The 20,539-nt window shown below is 46.7% G+C and overlaps 1 protein-coding gene across 2 annotated transcripts in view; it reads left to right on the forward strand.

The window, feature by feature from the left end:
• Positions 1-20,539, forward strand: part of SASH1 (SAM and SH3 domain containing 1) — a 191,289-nt gene that overhangs the window by 21,969 nt on the left and 148,781 nt on the right. For both annotated transcript variants that reach the window (XM_029943868.1, XM_029943869.1), the window contains exon 2: positions 20,233-20,361. In XM_029943868.1, coding sequence (XP_029799728.1) covers positions 20,233-20,361 — 129 coding nt within the window. The remainder of the gene's footprint in view (positions 1-20,232; positions 20,362-20,539) is intronic.

Consider the following 20,539-nt stretch of genomic DNA (forward strand, 5'->3'; position numbering starts at 1 on the left):
TAATTTACGGGGAGAATTTAAAACCGCTGAGCAGCCTGGACTACGAGGACATTCTCTTTATTGTAAAAGGTCCACTTGAGAGATTGAATTAAGACCAGAGGGGCATGGTGGGGGCGGGGGTCCATCCTGTTCTCCCCCATGCCCCGGCTGGGCCTCTGGTGTGGACCTGACTGCGTCCTGGCCCCTCCTGGAAGGTGCTGGAGACCCATCTCCCGCTGTTAGCTCTGTCAGATGGGGCAGTGGAGCCTTGTATGCAGAGCAGGGGGGAGGGGGTGGGGCAGTGATGCCGGCGTCCATGCTGGGACCATAGGAAGGGAGCCCACCTACCTGGAGGGGTGGATTGGAGAGGTGTGTGCTGGAGCAGTGATGAAACTTGGCAGCTGATTGGGAGAGGCAAGAGAAGGCCTCGTGCTTAGGGGCAGGCGCCCGGGTGGCTCAGTTTGTTAAGCGTCCGACTTTTACTTGGGCTGGGATCATGATCTCATGGTTTGTGAGTTCGAGTCCTGCATCAGGCTCTGCACTGACAGTGTGCTGACAGTATAGAGCCTGCTTGGGATTCTCTCTCTCCCTTTCTCTCTGTCCCTCCCCCTCTGGCTCTCTCTCTCATGCACAGGCATGCTCTGTCTCTCAAAATAAACTTAAAATAAATCCTCATGATTGTATCTCAGGAGCCTTAGCTCACTGGTGAGAAGGGATGGTGGGTATGTGGTGGCGGAAGTAAAAAACAAACCTTCAGGTGGATACGCTCTTCAACTAACTTTGTAACTTATGGGCCCAATCACTCAGCTGAGTTTCTTGAAAGTTCAGAGGGCATTTGATCAGTTAAAAAAGACCTTCAGGGGCGCCTGGGTGGCTCAGTCGGTGGGGTGTCCAACTCTTGATTTTGGCTCAGGTCATGATCCAGGGGTCATGGGATTGAGCCTCGCGTTGGGCTCTATGGGGAACGTGGAGCCTGCTTAAAACACTCTCTCTCTCTCTCTGTCTGACTCTCTGTCTCTGCCTCCCTCTCTCTCTCTTTGTCCTTCTCCCTGACTCATGCATGCTCTTTCTCTTAAAAAATAAAAAGACCTTCTATGTCCCTCCCCCCTCACACACTGCCCATGATGTGTGACCCACGTGCTTTCACTTTAAGCTCATTGTTCTGAGGAGACACAGCAAAAGCGGTCCAGTCACCATTGTAAGAGGCATCGTTCGGCGCATTTCCCCACTCACTGTCCACTGACCCCCGTGGGCTGACAGGACCGTTCGCAGGTGCTTGAGAAGAGTAGGCCCTAAACTTGAACCCTGTGGCCATGGTGGCATCCACTGTGTGGAGGAGGGCAGCCAGTCCCACAGCCCAGATGATTGTTGATGCCAAAGGGCAGAGACTGTTTTCTGCACTGACGTCTCTCCAGTACGAACATTAACACGCATGCAATTTCTAGTACTGAGAAGTAGGATTCCAGATAATATTTAAATGAAGCTTTGTGTTTAAAAAGCTCCCTGAGGGAGATAACTGTGTCAGACTTAATTACATGCCGCAAAAGCCTCCAGTATCTCTGTTCCTAAAAATAAAATGCTTGACAGATAGAGGTGTTGTTTGGCTTTGTTTAGACAATTCATTCTCGAATTTTGGTACTTAGTGGAACTTGCTGAGGTTTATTGAGTGCTTTCTGTGTGACAGGCAGTGTGCTAAAGGGGTGAGTCTCTTAATGTTCGCGTAGTCCTATGAGATGAGAGGTGGGGACGGTCCTCATCACCCCATTTTACAGATTAGGCCGAGTGAGGTTAGGTATTGTCTATGGTCATACAGCACTGCAACAGGGACATAAACCCAGGAATTCTGGCTTCACACTCATACTGCTTTCTGTGTATGTATTCACATACTGCTGTATGGATATGAATCTGGAATACATTAAGAAAAAATTTTTAAAGTGTTCATTTATTTTTGAGAGAGAGCCAGAGTGTGAGCTGGGGGAGGGGCAGAGAGTGAGGGAGACACAGGCTCCAGGCTCTGAGCTGGCAGCATAGGCGCCCCCAAGACACAGACTCTTAACTACAGAGAACAAACTGATGGTTACCAGAGCAGAGGCGCGCGTGCGTGCGTGTGTGTGTGTGTGTGTGTGTGTAGGAGGGGCTGGTTAGAGTCCAGGGATTGGATTCAGCAGTGATGGAGGAGGGCACTTGTGATGAGCACAGGGTGTTGTATTCGACTTACGTGTCGAATCACTAATTCTACACCTGAAACTATTACACTGTATGCTAACCAACTAGAATTTAAATGAAAACTCAGGGGACAAAAGAGTGCTGTGTGTCTTATTGCTATTTATTGTAATTATTTTTTCTTAAACTGAAAGTTTAGACACGAACAACTTAGTCCTTAAAGCAACCCTCAGTTGAGTCAGACTTTGCACTTTCTTTTCTTTGTTCTATTTTTTGTTTTATAATGTTTATTTATTTTGGAGAGAGAGAGTGCCAGCCGGGGAGGGGCAGGGGGTGGAACAGAGGATCCGAAGCGGGCTCCACACTGACCACAGCAAGCCCGATGTGGGGCTTGAACTCACGAACTGTGACATCATGACCTGAGCCGAAGTTGGTGCTTACCTGACCGAGCCACCAGGCGCCCCTAAACCGTGCACATTCTTGACCCCCAAATCCTAGTCAGTCAGGCCATCTCTCAGCCAGGCGTTTTTTGTGTTTTTTTCCCCTCAGCCTGGCTGTTTAGTTGTTATGCTGCCAAAAAGTTGTCCAGCGGAGGCCCTGCTGGGGCGGGCGGGGACGCGGAACAAAACGCGCTGCTCCTGTTTACATCCTCTGGCCGAGCCACGCATATCTCTGTAGCAGGATTTCCTCAGGAAGCTTGTCCTGGTGGAGGGTGGGCCAGGGTTGACCAGGATGTGATAACACATAGCAACCCCCACCCCCCACCCCCCACCCCCGGGAGCTGCGCTGAGGTCAAGCCTAGATCCGTATCTGGGCCCGCCCTTTCCAGTCTGTAAGTTCCAAGGCCCATTCTCCTGCCCACACTGGGTTGGGGATAGATTGGGTTTGTGCCCCTCTTGCAAGTGGCTTTTTTCCATTTCATGCTCTCCCTCACGGTACTGAGGTAGAGAGCGGGGGCGGGGACACCCCTCAGAGGCCCCTAGAGCAGCTGGGTCCACGTTTGCAAGCCCCGGCATTTCCCCACCCTGCCCCGGGCTGGACACCGGAGGGCTGCGGGGTCAGCCGTGGGCCTGGGCCTGGGCCCGGGCTCGGGAAGAAATGGTGGATTAGATGATGTGCCAATGTGTTTGGCCTGGCCAGGTACCCAGGTGTGGGTTTCTTCATATGTGGTTGAGTGAATTATTCCACTGTCCACTTCTCGGCTCAGGAGAACTGTTAACTATACTCATTTTTTAAATAAACGTTTTTATTATTTTTAAGAGACAGAGAGAGACAGCATGAGCAGGGCAGGGGCAGAGAGAGAGGGAGAAGCAGGCTCCAGGCTCTGAGCTGTCAGCACAGAGCCCGACACAGGGCTCGAACCCACGAATTGTGAGATCATGACCTGAGCCAAAGTCAGACGCTCAACCGACTGAGCCACCCGGGTGCCCCACTATACTCATTTTTATTAAAAAAATGTAATGAGAGGGGATATCTTCTGTGGAAGGCCCCAGGAGATCACTTTATAATTTAAATAAGCAGTAAGGTTTGCTAAGGTTTGTTATACATCCAACCGCTATAAGCCCATCGCTCTGAAGTGCTGAGTCAGGTTTTGGAGTAGATAGGTGTGGATTTGAAGCCTGGGCATGCGCTTTATTAGCCAAGTGACAGTGGACATGTCTGTCACCTCCCCGAGTGTCTATGTCCTCATTGGTGTTGCATACTTAGAAAAACATACATTAAGTCTTGTGTGTTTTAAGTGAAATAACACACAAGAAAACCGGACACATAGATATCCGGCATGTAGATGTTCAATAACTATCATTTTCTCCCCCAACTCATCCAGTCAACCTCCCCAGTGTCTAGGCTTGTACACGCATGCGCGCGCGCGCACACACACACACACACACACACACACACACACACCTCAAATCCTGTTGTCAGCATATTCTATAAATTTGATGAAACAGAACAAAAGTGAGACGCCTGGGTGGCTCAGTCAGTTAAGCTTCCCACTTCGGCTCAGGTCATAATCTCGTGGTCCATGATTTCAAGCCCCATGTCCGGCTCTGTGTGGATCCCTCAGAGCCTGGAGCCTGCTTCAGATTCTGTGTCTCCCTTTCTCTCTCTGCCTCATCCCTGCTCGTGCTCTGTCTCTCTGTCAAAAAAATGAATCAATACTAAAAAAAAAAAAAAAAAACCAACCCAAAAACAAGTCATTTTAACGGCATCCGTATGATGCATGGAGCTCTGTGCGTTCAGTCTGGAAGATGGTTGAGCTTTCATGAAATGCCTGCCTGAAGGACCTGCAGTCTGCACTGCAGAGTTCAGAGTTCGGGACTCATTGCGTTGTGGGAAGACCCGTGCGTTGGCCTGGCCGAGCTGATACACGGTGGGGGAGGGCCTGCATGTGTGGACGGGAGACAACCAGGAGTGGATGCGTGTAAGGCCCGGTGACTCCATAAACCCTGAGCGGATGCACAGCACAGGAGGGACAAACCTGCAGACGGATGCCCCTCTCTGAATGAGCAAGAGGCCATTCTAGAAGCTGGGTTAATCAGGGGTTTCTCGGCTTCTACCTATTATTTTATCTGTAGTCCTATCTGCTTCACCCATTGAAACGGTTTCTACCTTGACAAAGGTGATTGCATTATGACGCAGTAAAAGTGTTTCAGCCAGCCAGCCCAGGGTTGATCATGATATTCCGTAACATCGGTATTGATAGTGACCATGGCAGTTGTTAAATGATAAAAGCCATCATGTATTGAGTTCTGGGCACCAGATTCTATTTTGAGTGCTCTCTGTGGATTATTTTTTTTATTAATTTTTTAAATGTTTATTTATTTTTGAGGGGCGCCTGAGTGGCTCGTCGGCTAAGCCTCCGACTTCGGCTCAGGTCAGATCTCACAGTCGTGGGTTCGAGCCCCACGTCAGGCTCTGTGCTGACAGCTAGCTCAGAGCCTGGAGCCTGCTTCCAGTCCTGTGTCTCCTTCTCTCTTTACCCCTCCCCCTCTCATGCTCGCTCGCTCGCTCGCTCTCTCTCTCTCTCTCTCTCTCTGTATCAAAAATAAATAAAAACATTTAAAAAATTAAATATTTATTTTTGAGAGAGAGCAGGGGAGAGGCAGAGAGTGAGGGAGACACAGAATCCGAAGCAGGCTCCAGGTTCGAGCTGTCAGTACAGAGCCTGATGTGGGGCTCGAACCCACGAACTATGAGATTATGACCGGAGCTGAAGTCGGCTACTTAACCGACTGAGCCACCCAGGTGCCCCTCTTCGTGGAATATTAATCTCAGTTAGTTGGCCTCATTGCTCTGCTTGCAGGCATTTCTAAGGCACAAGGGAATTTAGTAACTTGCTTTCTGGAGGTTAGAGATTGGGGGTATTTAACAATTGTGCCATATCCTGGTTGTTCCTCTTCCTTTCCAAAAACGAAAAAGAAACCCAAAGACAAAAGCACAAAAGTAGATAGAATAATATTTTAGTAACAAATAGCATTTTTCTCTTTTATAAATGGAAGGTGGAGGTGAGGAAGGTTTGTAAGGAGAGATCAAATGATCCTCCGGGGTCTCCTCGACAGAGTATTCTGAGGTCTTTTAAGGTCACCTCAGCATCTTTAATTAAAAAATAAGTTGTGGGATATGGACAAAATCCAATGCAATTCTAAGAAACAAATATGTGAGTAATTATCATTGGAGGCTCAAGGAGAGTTGGCAGGATTTTGAATCATGAGGAAATTCACACAGAAGTAGTCTGTGGGAAGTTTTGAAACCTCAGTTCCCGGGTTCTAGTCCTTCAGTTTTTCATATGTGAATGGAGTGGATTAAAACGTATCAATGCCGGGATTTTCCTTTTCTTCTTCTTCTTTTAACTTATTTTAGAGAGAGAGAGAGATGAGAGAGCGAGCAAGCGCACACAAGTGGGCGAGAAAGTCAGAGAGAGAGAGAGATTCTTTCGAATCTTAAGCAGGCTCCATACTTAGTGCAGTCAGACTCAGGGCTCGATCCCACAACCCTGGGATTTTGACCCGAGCCAAAATCAAGAGTCGGACACTCAACTTACTGAGCCACCCAGGCGCCCCCAGCCTTTTCCTTTTCTAATCTTTCAACAGTGTCCTCTTGATTTCCTTCTATTAAATTCTCTCTCTCCTTAGGATATATTTAGGGTCTCTTGTCTTGTCAGAAATAGATTCCAACCTAATAAGATATTCTCCAAGGAAGACTGCAACACATGAATGAAGCAAATGAAAATTTATAATGAAAGAAAAAATCTATGGAGCATGTTGGCAAGTGCCTCATGCTTTAGGATCTCTCCTTGGTCGTCTTTTTAACTGTTGCTGTCAGAATGCCAGCCCCGTGGACTGTATTTTTCAGGAATGGCTATAAATTCTCTTCGCTTCTTCCATATTTTATACCTTTTAGTGGTGGTGTCGGCATGGGAGGGGCTGGGAGAGAAGAGCTGCTTGTCACTGAGCACATGGTTTGGAAAACATGAAGTGAGGCTGAACTTAATTAGCATACCTTTTTAGATACTTCCTGAATTGTTTATATGAAAAATCAATTGGGTTTTCTGCATTTTCGCTTCTGAGTCAGTCAAGCATGGGGCGGGGAACAGGATCAGCGTAGGCACAGAGCATGGATGGGTTCCTGGTGCTTGCAGGTAAGGAAAGGCGGGAGTGGGGGCGGGGAGCCATTTTACTCACCAATTTTCCCAACACCCCTGCCTCTGACCAGGTGGGCGGTGAACTACCCGAAGCTAGAGACCGTTAACTAATGGCCTTCTGAGCAGCTTTACTATCTGCATTTACGGCCTGGTTTGTGGACAGAGGTCTGAAGGTCTCGTTCTGGGATACTCATTATTAACAACCATTTTGCCCACTCACTAGTGGTTGTTCACAGAACATTCACTTTAAATGCAATACGAAGAGAAGTATTTGGAATTATCAAACTAGGTCATTTAGGGCCTCCATCTGGGGAATGGATAGAAACAGCCCTCGCTCAGTTTTACAAAATGGAACACTAGGAATGCTGTTTTTCTGACAGCGTGAAAATGCTGGCACTGCAAATTACAGAGCTGCGTGTTGTATCAGGAAGCCCAGTATCACCCTGAACTCAGAAAACCCTGTCCTATAAAACCCTGCTTCCAGCCCCCTGTTCTTTCACTTTCAGACTTAGAGCCTGGAGCCAGTCCTCGGAAAGCTTGTCTATATGTACGTGAAATAATTTCCCCTTGGCGGCGGCTGTTTTGCAATATTATGCTTACTACATTTGACTTTCTCACATTTAAAAACTAATAAACTACCTAAACATAAAAGTGGAAATCAGACACTCCTCTGAGGAGTTTGTGTTTAATAAGCTTATGTAATTAACACCTTGAACGATATATTCTGTTTGTTTCTTTTGAAACCATACAGAGAACAGGACGATACACATAAGGAAGGCACCGTGTAGTTAATATCGGCTTTTTCAATTATAATGAAGTCGTGGGTGTTTTAGAAATTAAACCTTGCCACTTCCTTTTAAGTCTGAGAACCGAAGAGTCGATCCATTACCTAGAGAAAACGAAATCAAAACATAAAACAACATATAAATTGTTTATATTCCTCTTCCCAAGGGCCTGGGCATAGTGCCTGGTACAATGATCGTGGAGTTATAATTTTCGTGTTTCATTCATTCACTGATTCACTAAATTTGTGTTGAGATTCTTCTAGGCACTGCCCTAAGCACTGAACGATGAACAAAACTTAGAAAAAATCTCTGCTTTAGTTGGGGGAAGGGGACCAAAACAGACACGAGTTATATGCAAACTATTTTAATGTTATTTTAATTTATTTTAAGCTGTTTATTTTTGTGAGAAGAAATGTGCCATGCATGTGAGTGGGAGAGGGCAGAGAGAGAGGCGGGGTGCGGGGGGGACAGGATCTGAAGTGGGCTCCATGCACATAGTAGCGAGCCCGATGCAGGACTTGAACCCTTGAGCCCATGAACCATGAGTTCGTGACCTGAGCCGAAGTCAGAAGGTGCCCCAGATGCAAACTGTTTTAGGTGATGAGAGGTGACGTGAAGAGAGAGAGTAGGCAGAGGATGGAGTCACAGACCCGTGTGTGTGCTGGGAGGGAGGGTGTCATTGTCAATAGTATGTGCTTGGGAAGCAGGGTTCGGATGGAGGCTTCTGGGTAGAGAGGCAGGATCTGACTTAGGTGCAAACAGGATGTCCCCTGCTGCTGTGCTTACAGGGAACCTGGGGTGAAGGGGACGCAGCCGAGTGTCTGATTTCCAGTATAAAAGTGAGCTGTTGACTTGCGCTTTGCCAATGGAAAAACACGGCGCATCCGGACAGAGTCAGCAGTAGAAGCTACAACGAGGGGGCTCTTTAAGAGAGTTGCTAGAACTTCGTTTATTATTATTTCTTTGGTAGGCTTCCCCACCCCGCAATGTGGCAAGCAATTAAAATAAAAATCTATCTTATCCACATCACAGAGTAAAAGTGAAATGGCTCTTTTTTATAGAGCAGGTGAGAAGCCTGAAAAAGTGTAAGTGGGGCAGACATGTGAGTAGTCTAGAAATCGAAGAGCGTGGATCGGAAGGAAGGGACTATGTCCCAGCACACTCTGACCTATAAAACTGTTAAAAGAAACAGGATTCGGTTGATAAGTACATAAACACGTTCATTCTTCCATAGAAGTCATTACTCTTTAAGGAAAAAGTATATGGGGGGCTCCTGCGTGGCTCAGTCAATTAAGTGTCTGACTCCTGATTTCAGCTCAGGTCATGATCTCATGGTTCCCTGTGAGATCGAGCCCCACACCGGGCTCTGTGCTGCCAGTGTGGAGCCTGCTTGGGATTCTCTCTCGCCCTCTCTCTGCCCTTCCCCCACTTGCGCTTTCTTTCTCTGTCTCTCAATAAATAAGTAAACGTAAAAAAGGAGTATCTTAGAAATTTTTAAACATTAGATGTCATGAAAAAGGCAGTGGTGACATTAGGAAATGCTCAGCTTGTGGGCAAATTGGAAAAAGGAACATTTTCATTCTAGTGATAAGTGGCATGGTGCAATGACCTCTAAGTTCATCTTAGGTGGTGTTTTTGTTATTTTTGTTCTTTTAGGCATAAAATGCCTGTCAAGGTTACGTTGTAACTGTATACAGAATGTGGTACAAAGGAGATAATCTTCACTCACAACCTCCAAGAAGGTTTTAATCTCCAAGTAAGAAGAGATCCATGTGCTAAGGAAGCTTTTTCAGTGATCTTTCACGTTATATTCTTGGCAATTGTGAAAATCTTCTGTGATGAAAATTGAGATCATCTTGAGGGGATATGATGTAGTTGGGAAAGAACTCTTCTTCCCAAAGAATTGAAATAAAAATCTGGTCTTCGTGTCATGGACTGCTTTGTGTGGTCACGGCCACAGATGGGCAGACGCACAGACACAGATTCAGATAACTCTCATCTCTATACCTAGAGCAAGGAGAGCAGTTCTGTGCGGCTGACATTTTCTAAACCTGGTTTTTCCTATACGTTACAGGTCAGAATGTGCACAGAACGAAGCCAGCAGATTTTCCCTGTTTACCCCACATGCGCAAGGGGGCCCCTCAGGCCGTAAATGAAGTCCTTAGAGTACTGATCGTTGTGAGTGTCCTTGAGAATCAGGGGGATGGACAGAAGAGCAGATGTCGGAAGCCAGGTCAGGAAATGCGCTCGAGGAGGGTTGGGTGCGCCATGAAGAGATGTTTTGGATGAGTTGGAGCTTTTCCAGGGCAGTGGGTGAGCTGGTTTCTCCCTGACCTTGGAAAGACACCTGACATTGGTGTCACATGAATGAAGGGCCCTACAGTAGCCTCCAGTAACAAAGAACAGACAGGTTTCTGTTTAGCTCATCATAGCTCCTTCCCAGAAAGGGAATGTGCTTGTTTCCTTAGTCTCAGCGTTGCTCTCCTGTTTGCTCTCTGACCCCTCCTGACCCAGCTGTGTTCCAGGTGTGTTTCCTATTGGTCTCCCTGATGGGGATCGAATGGGAAGCACTCAACCAGATACATTCCTGATGTATTCAGTGCCTTTCTATATAGTCTTGGTTTCGAGATGCTTACTCGCCTTTTCTGTCAGGGTGTGAGGAGAATGTAAGACTTTAGTGACCTTAAGCCCATCGCACCATGGAACTTTCTCATTAATCTTTCTGGTATAAGAATCTTCCATTGGATTCCAACAAGATCCATGACCATCAGTGTGTTAAGAATTATCAGCAATAAGTAGAAATAATCAGAAATCAGTTCTGCACGTGAAGACTTCTCAACCTGGGTTTCTTTCTTTCTCTTGCCTCCCGCCTCCCGTCCTGCCACACCTCTGCACCAATTCTTTAGCCACCCGGTAGCTTTTCCTTTTCGAACAGGTTAGACTGTCTCCTGACTCAGAGGAATGATATCTGTTGTTCCTTCTACCTGGGAACACATTGCCCATCCGTCCTCCTCGTTCTTCATTTGTTGTTATTTCTAACGATGTATTTCATGTTTGACTGTCTCACTCACCAGACTCCATTGCTGCTGTAAGGCGGGTGGGGCCAGAGACTGAGACTAAAACGCTCACCATTATATATGAAAATATGAATGAATGTTATGAGACCCTCAGGAAGCAAGAAGATCAGCCCTTCCTTCCTTCCTCCCTCCCTCCCTCCCTCCCTCCCTCCCTCCCTTCCTTCCATAGACACTTAGGTAATTGCTAAGTACCATTGTGATGGTGTTAGGTGCTGAGGTTGCAAAAATGATTAAGACCCAGTTCCAGCTTCAAGGACTTTAAAGTCTGGGGATAACAACCATGTAAAGAAGTAAAAGTCACTTTTAAAAGATGTCTTAAAATAGAAAATTTCAAATACATACAAAAGTCGCATATCTTAAAGAACCCCCATATTCCAGCACTACCATTAATCAGTCATGGCCAATCCTATTTCGTCTATACCTGCACCCACTCTTTCCCCCTCCCTCCTTGACTTTGAAGCAGATTGCAGACATCAGGTCATTCCATTTGCAGGTAGAATGTATGGTCTGCAGTGATGCGGTGGGAAGGTCACGCGCCATTCAAAGTCCATTGTGAAGGGTGGGCTGCTGTCTGTAGGGTCAGTAGGGCGGAATCAGGTGTTCCTCGCAGAAGAAACCGCATGGAGGAGCGGGACAATACAGTGCTGCACATACTAGTTTATTTTTTTTAACTTTTTTATGTTTTTTATTTATTTTTGAGAGACAGAGAGAGACAGCGTGAGCAGGGGAGGGTCAGAGAGAGAAGGACACACAGATTCTGAAGCAGGCTCCAGGCTCTGAGCTAGCTGTCAGCACAGAGCCCGACACGGGGCTCGAACCCACGAACCGTGAGATCATGACCTGAGCCGAAGCCGGACGCTTAACCGACTGAGCCACCCAGGCGCCCCACTGCACATACTAGTTTGATCTAGAGTCTGGATGGGTGTGTAGCGTATGGATAGGGAGGCAGAGTCATGGTAGCAAGTCTGTAAAGCAGACAGTCCAGATAAAAAGGTTCTTGTATCCAACGGACCAACTTTGTCAAATCCTCACTGGGAGACATTTACAGTTTTCAAGATTTATATTTTAAAAGTTACAGTGGGCATGGGGGTGTAGGGTGGGTTGTGAATGAGATGAGACTGGAGAGAGGGTGAGTAGCGAGGGAGTTTTGTCCCCGGCTTGAACACTGCTAGGATTAAGATGGAGAGAGATTTTTGAGACGCTTGAGACTTGGAGAGATATTAGAGAAGAAATGTGAAACTAACATTAACTTACTTATGACACATTAGTATAATTAAAGTTGTATTAGTCATTAGTGGCCTCTTACTGTGGGGGTAAGTGAAAATGACTCCTGAGAGTCTGGCGTCAGTGGACCTGATTGATACTAATCCGTGGAATACTGGAATCTGGAATGAAAGTTTGGGAGGTTGGAGAGTTCATACTGAAGACCCAGGAAAAGGACGCATAGGCACTTGTCTGCAGCTAAGGAGGTGGAGAAGGGGTTTTGAGAATTAGCAAAGTATAAGGGGGCACCCAGGTACTGTGGTACGGGCCATCTGATTGGTGCCCTCAGGCTTGTTAGCCATGTGAATTTTACTGATAACACTCTATAGGCATCACCTGCCAGTTCTTAAAAATAGAGAAGTTTGGCAGCACTGCAAGGAGTTAATTCAGCACTGGTTCTATAGCAGTGAATGGTTATAAAGCACGATGCCTGTGTTAAGTTTTGATCAGGTCACCATGATCTAAATCTCTCTTAGCCTTCCTTAAGAGCAGTCCATGGAAATCATCCATGGTCAAGTCCAGTTCTGATTCCATGTGTTATCACCTGACTCTGTTCAAGCCATGGCAGAATATAATTTTCTTTTTTTTTTTTAATGTTTTATTTTTGATACAGAGAGAGAGCATGAGGGGATATGGGCAGAGAGAGAGGGAGACCCAGAATCGGAAGCAGGCTCCAGGCTCTGAGCGTCAGCACAGAGCCCAATGTGGGGCTCAAACCCACAAACGTGAGATCATGGCCTGAGCTGAAGTCGGAGGCTTAACCGACTGAGCCACCCAGGTGCCCCTAATTTTTCTTAAAATATGACAAACCCTCAAATATTGTACAAGGCTTAACATAACCAGAAATTTCAGGCGCATTGTGAGATCAATATATTCATTTCCAAATTGCTCATGATATTCTAGATTGCCTTTTTTTTTTTTTTAACCCTCACATCAGATCTTGATTGGCCAAATGCTTGAGAATGCTCCTGGCCTCATGATTATGTTCCAGAGGCAGCCAGAGAAAGTGTAAAGTGTGATTCATACTCATCAAAACCTGTGAATATGGTCAGAAATTGTGACTTCATTTCCACCCAACTAGCTCGCTCTGCTGTTCTTTCCAAATCTGTGATTCTATTAAGCTCAGGGCAGTTTAGAAATGAGAAATGAATTCAGTCCGAAATTGCCATCTGCTAATTCCACATGTCCATTTTGAGTGTGAATCTGTACCAGAATTTTTTTTCCGAACAAAATTGTCAACGTTCCAGTCACTTCCCTTCCATTTCAGGTTCTGAAGGTTCCTGCGAAATGTTCTTCTGAGCCGATTATAGCTCAGCAAATTGGATCTTTCAGAGCCTTTAATTCCAAAAAGACCTTACACCAAGCACAGTCTAGTAACTTCTTCAACAGATTTCCATGACTTAACCATATGATTACATTAACATAAGCTAAAAATCAGGGGCGCCTGGGTGGCTCAGTCAGTTGAGCATCAGACTTTGGCTCAGGTCATGGTCTCTCAGTTTGCGGTTTGGGTCCCGCATCGGGCTCTGTGCTGACAGCTCAGAGCCTGGAGCCTGCTTCAGATTCTGCGTCTCTTTCTCTCTCTGCCCCTACCCCGTTTGTGCTCTGTCTCTCTCTGTCTCTCAATAATAAATAAATGTAAAAAGATTTTTTTAAATAAACTAACAAACATACTTTGCTTTTCTGTTAATAATCAACATTTGTGTTTCTTGATTTTATATTGTATACCTTGCACCTAGTATAATATCTGGAGTGTTCTAGGTGTTCAATAAATATTATTGGAATTAATGGAAAACTTTATTAGCTATTGATGATTGAAGAACATCTTGATTTTGTAGCCTTGATCACTTTCTTCATTGTACCTGATCGTTCATGTGACGTCATGTGACATCAAAGATCTGGCACACCCTCTCCATGAGGGATATGGAGGAGGGCTTTTTATTTAAAAAAAAAAAAAAAAAAAAAAAGCAGGCTCCAGGCTCTGAGCTAGCTGTCAGCCCAGAGCTGGATGTGGGGCTCGAACTCACGAACTATGAGATCACGACCTGAGCTGAAGTCAGATACTTAACTGACTGAACCACCCAGGCGCCTCTGGAGGAGGCCTTTTTAATCCCATTTTGTTGTAGCTACTCCTAGCCATCAGGAAAAGGAGTTTTCCTACTCAGACTGAGGTTTTCAAATCCCTCCTGAGATGATAACTCCCTGGTTTGTGGGTGAGATTCTGCCAATACATTTTTACAAGATGTTTGTTTAATTTTAAGAGAGTGATTTGGGGAGGGGCAGAGAGAGGGAGACACAGAATCTAAAACAGACTCCAGGTTCTGAGGTGTCAGCACAGAGCCTGATGCAGGGCTCGAACCCACAAAGTGTGAGATCATGACTTGAGCCAAAGTCAGACGCTTAACCGACTGAGCCACCCAGGTGCCCTGATTTTTTTTATAAGTTTATTTTTTTATTTATTTTGAGAGACAGTGGGTGAAGGGCAGAGAGAGAGAGGGGGACAGAAGATCCAAAGCAGGCTCTGTGCTGACAGCTAAGAGCTGGGTGCTGGGCTCAAACCCACCAACTGTGCTGGGGGGTGGGGAGGGAGCGGTCAATGCTGCCTGCTTGAGGCCTGCCTTCTTCAGGAGTGGATTTATGCTAACTGGAGATCTCAGTGCAGAATAGTGGGGGCCTCTGGCACTAAGGTTATATTTGCCAAGGCAAGAAGTAGATTCAGGGCCTGGCAAGGTCTAGGGTGTTTTGGAAGGGGTGGGGGTAGAAATGTGAAATCAGCCCTCCAGCCACCTGCCATGTGGGTGTGCCCCCAGGGCTTTCCGTCATCCCCAGCATGATCTCATATGGTCCCTTTAGTGTATGTTTTTGGTTGTCCTGTGTAAGAAACTTTTTCCTGACACAAACTGTATGCCAGCCCAGACCATCTGCAGAAATGCTAGGAGTGATACTTAAGAGAAAAATATTTGAGATCATTATATATTCAGCAACTCTCTCCATGAGTGACACAGCAGGACTGGAGAAATGAGCTGGTGCAGGCAGTGGCACCTCAGATTCAGCGAGACAGAACTAGGAAACCGGAATTAAAGTCTTTTTTATGGTAGTAGCAACATCACCTGAAAGGTTGCTGAAAGCATTTATCACCTCAAATTCCTTAAACAAGTTAATTAAGAATGAAAACGCAGAGTGAAAGTCATTCAAGAAATCGGGCTTCATTGTTATTTAGTGATTTCTTCCAGAGGAGTTAGCTTGTAGGGGACTGAATACTGATTATAGCTGCAGTATAGTTCCGTCCTCTCCAAAACAACAGGGAACAATGTAAACAGAGCAGATAACTTATATTATCCCAGATCTATATATACTTATTATCATAGGCAAAAATAGTAGAGACACCCTAAATAAATGAGCCAGGAATTTGTTCTCTTTCTTCTCAACTTTGGGGATTCAGAGCAACACATTGAGTTTTCCCTTGGGGCTCTGTCTTTATAGATACATAAAATAGCAGGACCACAGGTTCATTTGCATTCATTTGCATGTGATCTACATACAGCAGCACAGATTACATTGTATTTCCTGGTGTTTTCAGGACTTTCCTCCTCCGCCCCGCCCCCCCCCAAGCCTGTCAAGATACTCTAAACCATAAATGACATCTGGGAAAGAACAGAGCAAAAATAACAAAAGTTAATGATACACATGCTTTCTGTTTTCAAAGTACTTTGAATTTCCAGATTTTCCAGAGATAGAAGTACATCAGGATAAATATCATGAAGACTGCTGAATCAATTTTAAAGAGACCAGAGCTGTTTCTTTCCTCCTTCATTGCAACAGCAGTCTACACGGTCGGAGTTGTTGGGTACAAATGCCCCTGATCTCTACATTTTTATGTTGGTTGTATAAAAGATGAGTGTTTGGTGTGCCACGGCTCCGTGGGAAGTTCGCGCAAGGTCTGTCTTCTGGTGACCTGGAACTGGGAGGGAGACCACAGATTTCATTGAAATCCATACCAAGCGAAGTGCACGGTCATATGGAACCATGTTGTGGCCTGGTTTTGCAATAAGAAAAGGAAAGAGAACTTGAATTTGTATCTGTTCTTTTTTTTTTCTTTTCCTTTTAAGATGAGGATGGGAAAATTCTTTTAAAAAAAGATCATATGACACAGTTTCATAATTTACTTAAAAAATTCTTTTGAGGAAATAAGATTTCTCCCTGTTCCTAAACTTGAGCCCATATTGCTTCAGCCTCCTGCATGAGAACCAAAGGGGGGAAATAAGAAGTGAAACAAATAAGGCGAGTAGTAACTCTAGAGCAGAAACTTGGGACACCTTAAAAGACAAAGAAAAGTTTAAAAAGAAATCTATTTCAGTGTCTTGATAATTGCATTTATTATAATAAGCATAGAGAGCATTTAAAGTCATACTATAGTTAGAAGTTTATTTTGCAACCTCATTGCCTCTTGACGTGAGCATTGTTGGGTCAGATATAAGCTCACGTTCCAGAAGGCAAGATTTACTAGGTGTGGTGCTCTTAACATCAGCTGCATTATTTAAATTCCCTGCAGCCTAATATTACAAGTATTTTAATTCTTTAAAAATTTTTTAACATTTATTTATTTTTGAGAGAGAGAGAGAACTAGCAGAGGAGGGGCAGAGAGAGAGGGAGACACAGAAGCTGAAGCAGACTCCAGGCTCTGAGCTGTCAGCACAGAGCCCGACGCAGGGCTTTGAACCCACGAACCGTGAGATCATGACCTGAGCTGAAGCTTAACCGAAAGAGCCACCCAGGCGCCCAGGAGTGAATGTTTTTACTGAATAGGTCTGTGCTATCTCAAGAACAGGTTGGATGGAAATGATGCAAACGTTTCCAGATAGTCCTGGAAAGAAGAGTGTGGATTTTGATGGATAAAGAGAACATCATCTCGTGGTTCATTGGTTCTATTTGATTGGGACAAAAAGGATTCCTTCCTGGGGATGGCAGACAAGACCCACTTTTTAAAAACGCCTTCTTTTAGTTTTTTGCCGTTCTTGGCATTTAAATCATCAAGACGGATGAAGATGGAAATTTTGGGGACTTATTGCACATCTGGAAAGTGATTTGGGAAAACAGAGGCAGCTGTGGCACCCCGTTCTAAATTACCGTCTGCCGAGCGCCAAGTCAGGGGTGGGTATTGCTGCATATTGCTGGGTGTGAAGTGATTGCTATCTTTGGCCTGGGTTGAGTTGAACAGCTGCCCTTTATCTCATATATTTTCCAGGCCCCCCAGTTACTGGGGAGTTTTGGGTGATTTGGGCTGAGGGATAGGGACTTAAACTTTTTCACTAGGGGCAAAAAAAGCGTTTGGTTGGCAGCTTGGAAACTCGAGAACCAAACAGTTGATTTTGAAGGTACTGCTAGGAAAGAAGGGAGGGGGATTTGAACAAAGCTATAGAAATAATTGTTTCAGAATTTTTTTGGAGTGGACCTGATTAATCCAAGAAAACAGTTGATTGTGTTAAATTGTATGGGTTAGCTGGTTAGTTTTTGAGAAGCCAGAATTCCAGATTGGAGTGCCTTGGCTAAAACAGTACAATTCTTAGTGCCTCTGAGAGAGAGAGAGAGAGAGAGAGAGAGAGAGAGAGAGAGAGAGAGAGAGAGAGAAATTTTCATTTAAGAACAACAAGCCACAGGAGAGGGCTTTAACAACTTCACTCAGGTATTAGAAGATACAGGTTTTGTATTTGGTCAAAGGTGGCAGGCACGTTTCCCTTCCCAGATGGATGAAGGTAGAAGTTTCCGGATGAAGACGGGATAGCTACATACTCGCGGGAGACTTGGCGTCACTCTGAAGGGCCCCAGAACTTAAGGGGCCCCACCTGCTGCGGACAGGGGCCGAATCCAGGCAGTAACTCGTAAGGATGGGGTCTCAGGTGATGTGACTTTAAACCCTGTTCCCTCCCCCTTCCCACTTCGCCTTGAAGGGAGCCCCTTGGTCTCTCCCAGTGGGTCCTGGGGGCGGGGACTAAGGAAACCAGGAGATCTTGAAGAGAAGAGGGGCCATGAGGACTTTGTTTCTTTGAAGGGTAAGCAGAAATGTTAGGTTAATAGAAGCAGCTGTGGGCTCAAGGCCTTGCTTCAGTCGTGCCTGTGAGTGGTCAGAGCTCAGTTCTGGTGTGGGGCCGGAGGGGGCCTGCCCCAGGGGAAAGTGGTGGCTGTAGGAAGCAACTTGCTTCTCTGGCTCCTCTGGGCCCCCCCCAGGCGGTGGCCCTCAGCTCCTTCCTCAGCGGGCCCTGACTGGGGAGCAGAGGTGAAGCAAAGGGCCCGGAGAGCTGGGCTGGCAAGGTGGGGCCTTATGTTTGCATTTGGGTGCTGGGGTGGCGTGGGAGATCCTCGGAGGAGGGGAAGCCGGTCAGATCTGTTTAGCAAGATCACTTCAGTGGCGGGGTTGATGGCAGATTAAGGCAAATTGGGGAAACTGACAAGAAAACCCGCCAGGGGTCTGTGGGATTTCATGCTGTGGCCCACGGGGTATGTGTCGTAGGGTTGAGGCGAGACAGGGCAAACCTTAGGATCATTTGACTTACCGTGCTAGTTTTCAGGAACCTCACCGTCAGATATTCTGGCTTGGCTTCCTGCCTCCCGATGAGTCTAGTCTCAGGCAGCAGAGAGCGGCCGGCTGACCACCTCTGGGCCTCTCCTCAGAGGCTCAGCAGCAGATTTCTACCTTCACCGATGTTATTTACCCCCTGGAAACTTGACAGTAAGGGTGTCGAATAGGAAGTTAGGCCCCCAGCACCTCTTTGTCTGTCCAGCTTTTTGTCTGAGGCAGACAGACCGACAGACCGACCGACTGACCGACCAAATGAAGGAGTGACTTTTGCCCAGACATGTTCAAATGCTCAAACATCTTCCTAGCTCTGCACTGGTGACCTTGATGCAGTGACCTCAAAGGTGAAGATTTTACGGGGGCGGGGGGGGGGGGGAAACGAAGAGTTTTTTTTTTCCCTAAAGTATCATTTCTTTTCATTTCCATTTCTCCTGTGCATTGGTTGCATAATAAAATCAGTAAATGCAGACGCGGGACAGAGCTGATTGCTCTGACCCAGGCCCCTTGGCCAGGCCTGAAGGTCTTGAGTGAAAAGGCTTTGGGAGAACGCAGACTTCCCAGACCCCACTTGCACCTGAGTGTGTTTGCAGGCTGAGACCAGCACTGCGGTGTGTGACGGATAGGGCGTGGACTGTGGAGTGGAAGGTGTGCACACCTCTGGGCTCTCTGAAAGTTGTGTTTCGTTGCTTGGCTTGGTAGGGCCATTTATTCATACCAAAGAGAGGACATGTTGGGAGGTAAACAGGGGCGGGGGGAAATGTCTTTGTGAATGAACGAATGAGTAGAAGAAACGGCACAACTTAAAAATGTACGCAGTGTACATCCTCTGTAGGTATGTGCTCAGGAACACATTTAGGCATCAACTGCCCTAAAGGAAGGCTACAGTCTGAAACATTATTTTGTACTGAATATTAGTAGCTAAGTAAGATTTGAGCACTTACCACTTTGGACTGTGTCCCTTACTTCATTACTTCCCCCTGGGGGATCGGTTCTGCACTTTTCCCGTGCCACCATCGATTAGGAAACACGCCTCAGGCCACTGAATTGTAAGTGGCCGCAGAGCTGAGTGTGAACTCAGGACCGTGGGCTCCGGAGTGGCTGCCGGGGCCACAGGCATGTTTCTGATTAAGGTGAATTTGTAACGTGTGTGTACTTGGAATAACTCAAGGAATAGGGTTTTTTTTTCAAGGGTCTCCAGGTGGGGCAGAGCACAGGTGTGTCTCAGATGCGGCGTCCCTCACGGGTCCTGGGTTCTCCGCTTCTGATCAGAACCTCTGGGAGTGGGGTTCTGGGATCGGGGTTTCTCCAAAGTGTCCCAGGAGGTTCTGCTGCAGCCACCGATTGGGCTTCAGGGAGCCTCTTGCCCACCTCGTGCCTTTTCTGAGGGTGCCTCCCTGGGGGTTTCTTAGCCTCTCGATGAGGCAGGCAGAGGTGTGAGTTTAAGACCAGACCTTGGCAGCAGGTGGGGTTGGAGGCCTGGCCTCCTTGCTTGTTAGCCCTGGGACCCTTGGGTACTCCATTTCCTTGGGTTACTGTTTGTTCATCTGTAACGGTGAGGAAATTGGTCCCGGGTCCCACAGCGGTCCTGAGGATTTGGAGGTGTCGCACAGACTCCCCACGTAAAGAAAACCGGCGGTTCTTAGCTTAATTGCTGGGGAGACGGGACCAAAAGCTGTAGGTCTTTCTGCAGGTGGACTCACTGCCTTTGTTCTTTTCCTGTTTCTTTCCTGCTGCCCTCCTCCTCCCCAGGACGGCTCCCTGGGAAACATCGATGACCTGGCCCAGCAGTACGCAGACTATTACAACACCTGTTTCTCGGACGTGTGCGAGAGGATGGAGGAGCTCCGGAAACGGAGGGTTTCCCAGGACCTGGACGTGGTGAGTGGGTGGCACAGGGACGAGTGGCTGCTTTGTGTCCTGCTCCCCCCCAGCACCCCCTCCCAGGGCTGCTCCGTGCCCTGCTCCCCACCCAGCACCCCCTCCCAGGGCTGCTCCGTGCCCTGCCCCCCACCCAACACCCCCTCCCAGGGCTGCTCTGTGCCCTGCTCCCCCCCCA

This window comes from Suricata suricatta, chromosome 7, assembly GCF_006229205.1.
Source record: "Suricata suricatta isolate VVHF042 chromosome 7, meerkat_22Aug2017_6uvM2_HiC, whole genome shotgun sequence".
In the NCBI taxonomy this organism is placed as follows: Eukaryota; Metazoa; Chordata; class Mammalia; order Carnivora; family Herpestidae; genus Suricata; species Suricata suricatta.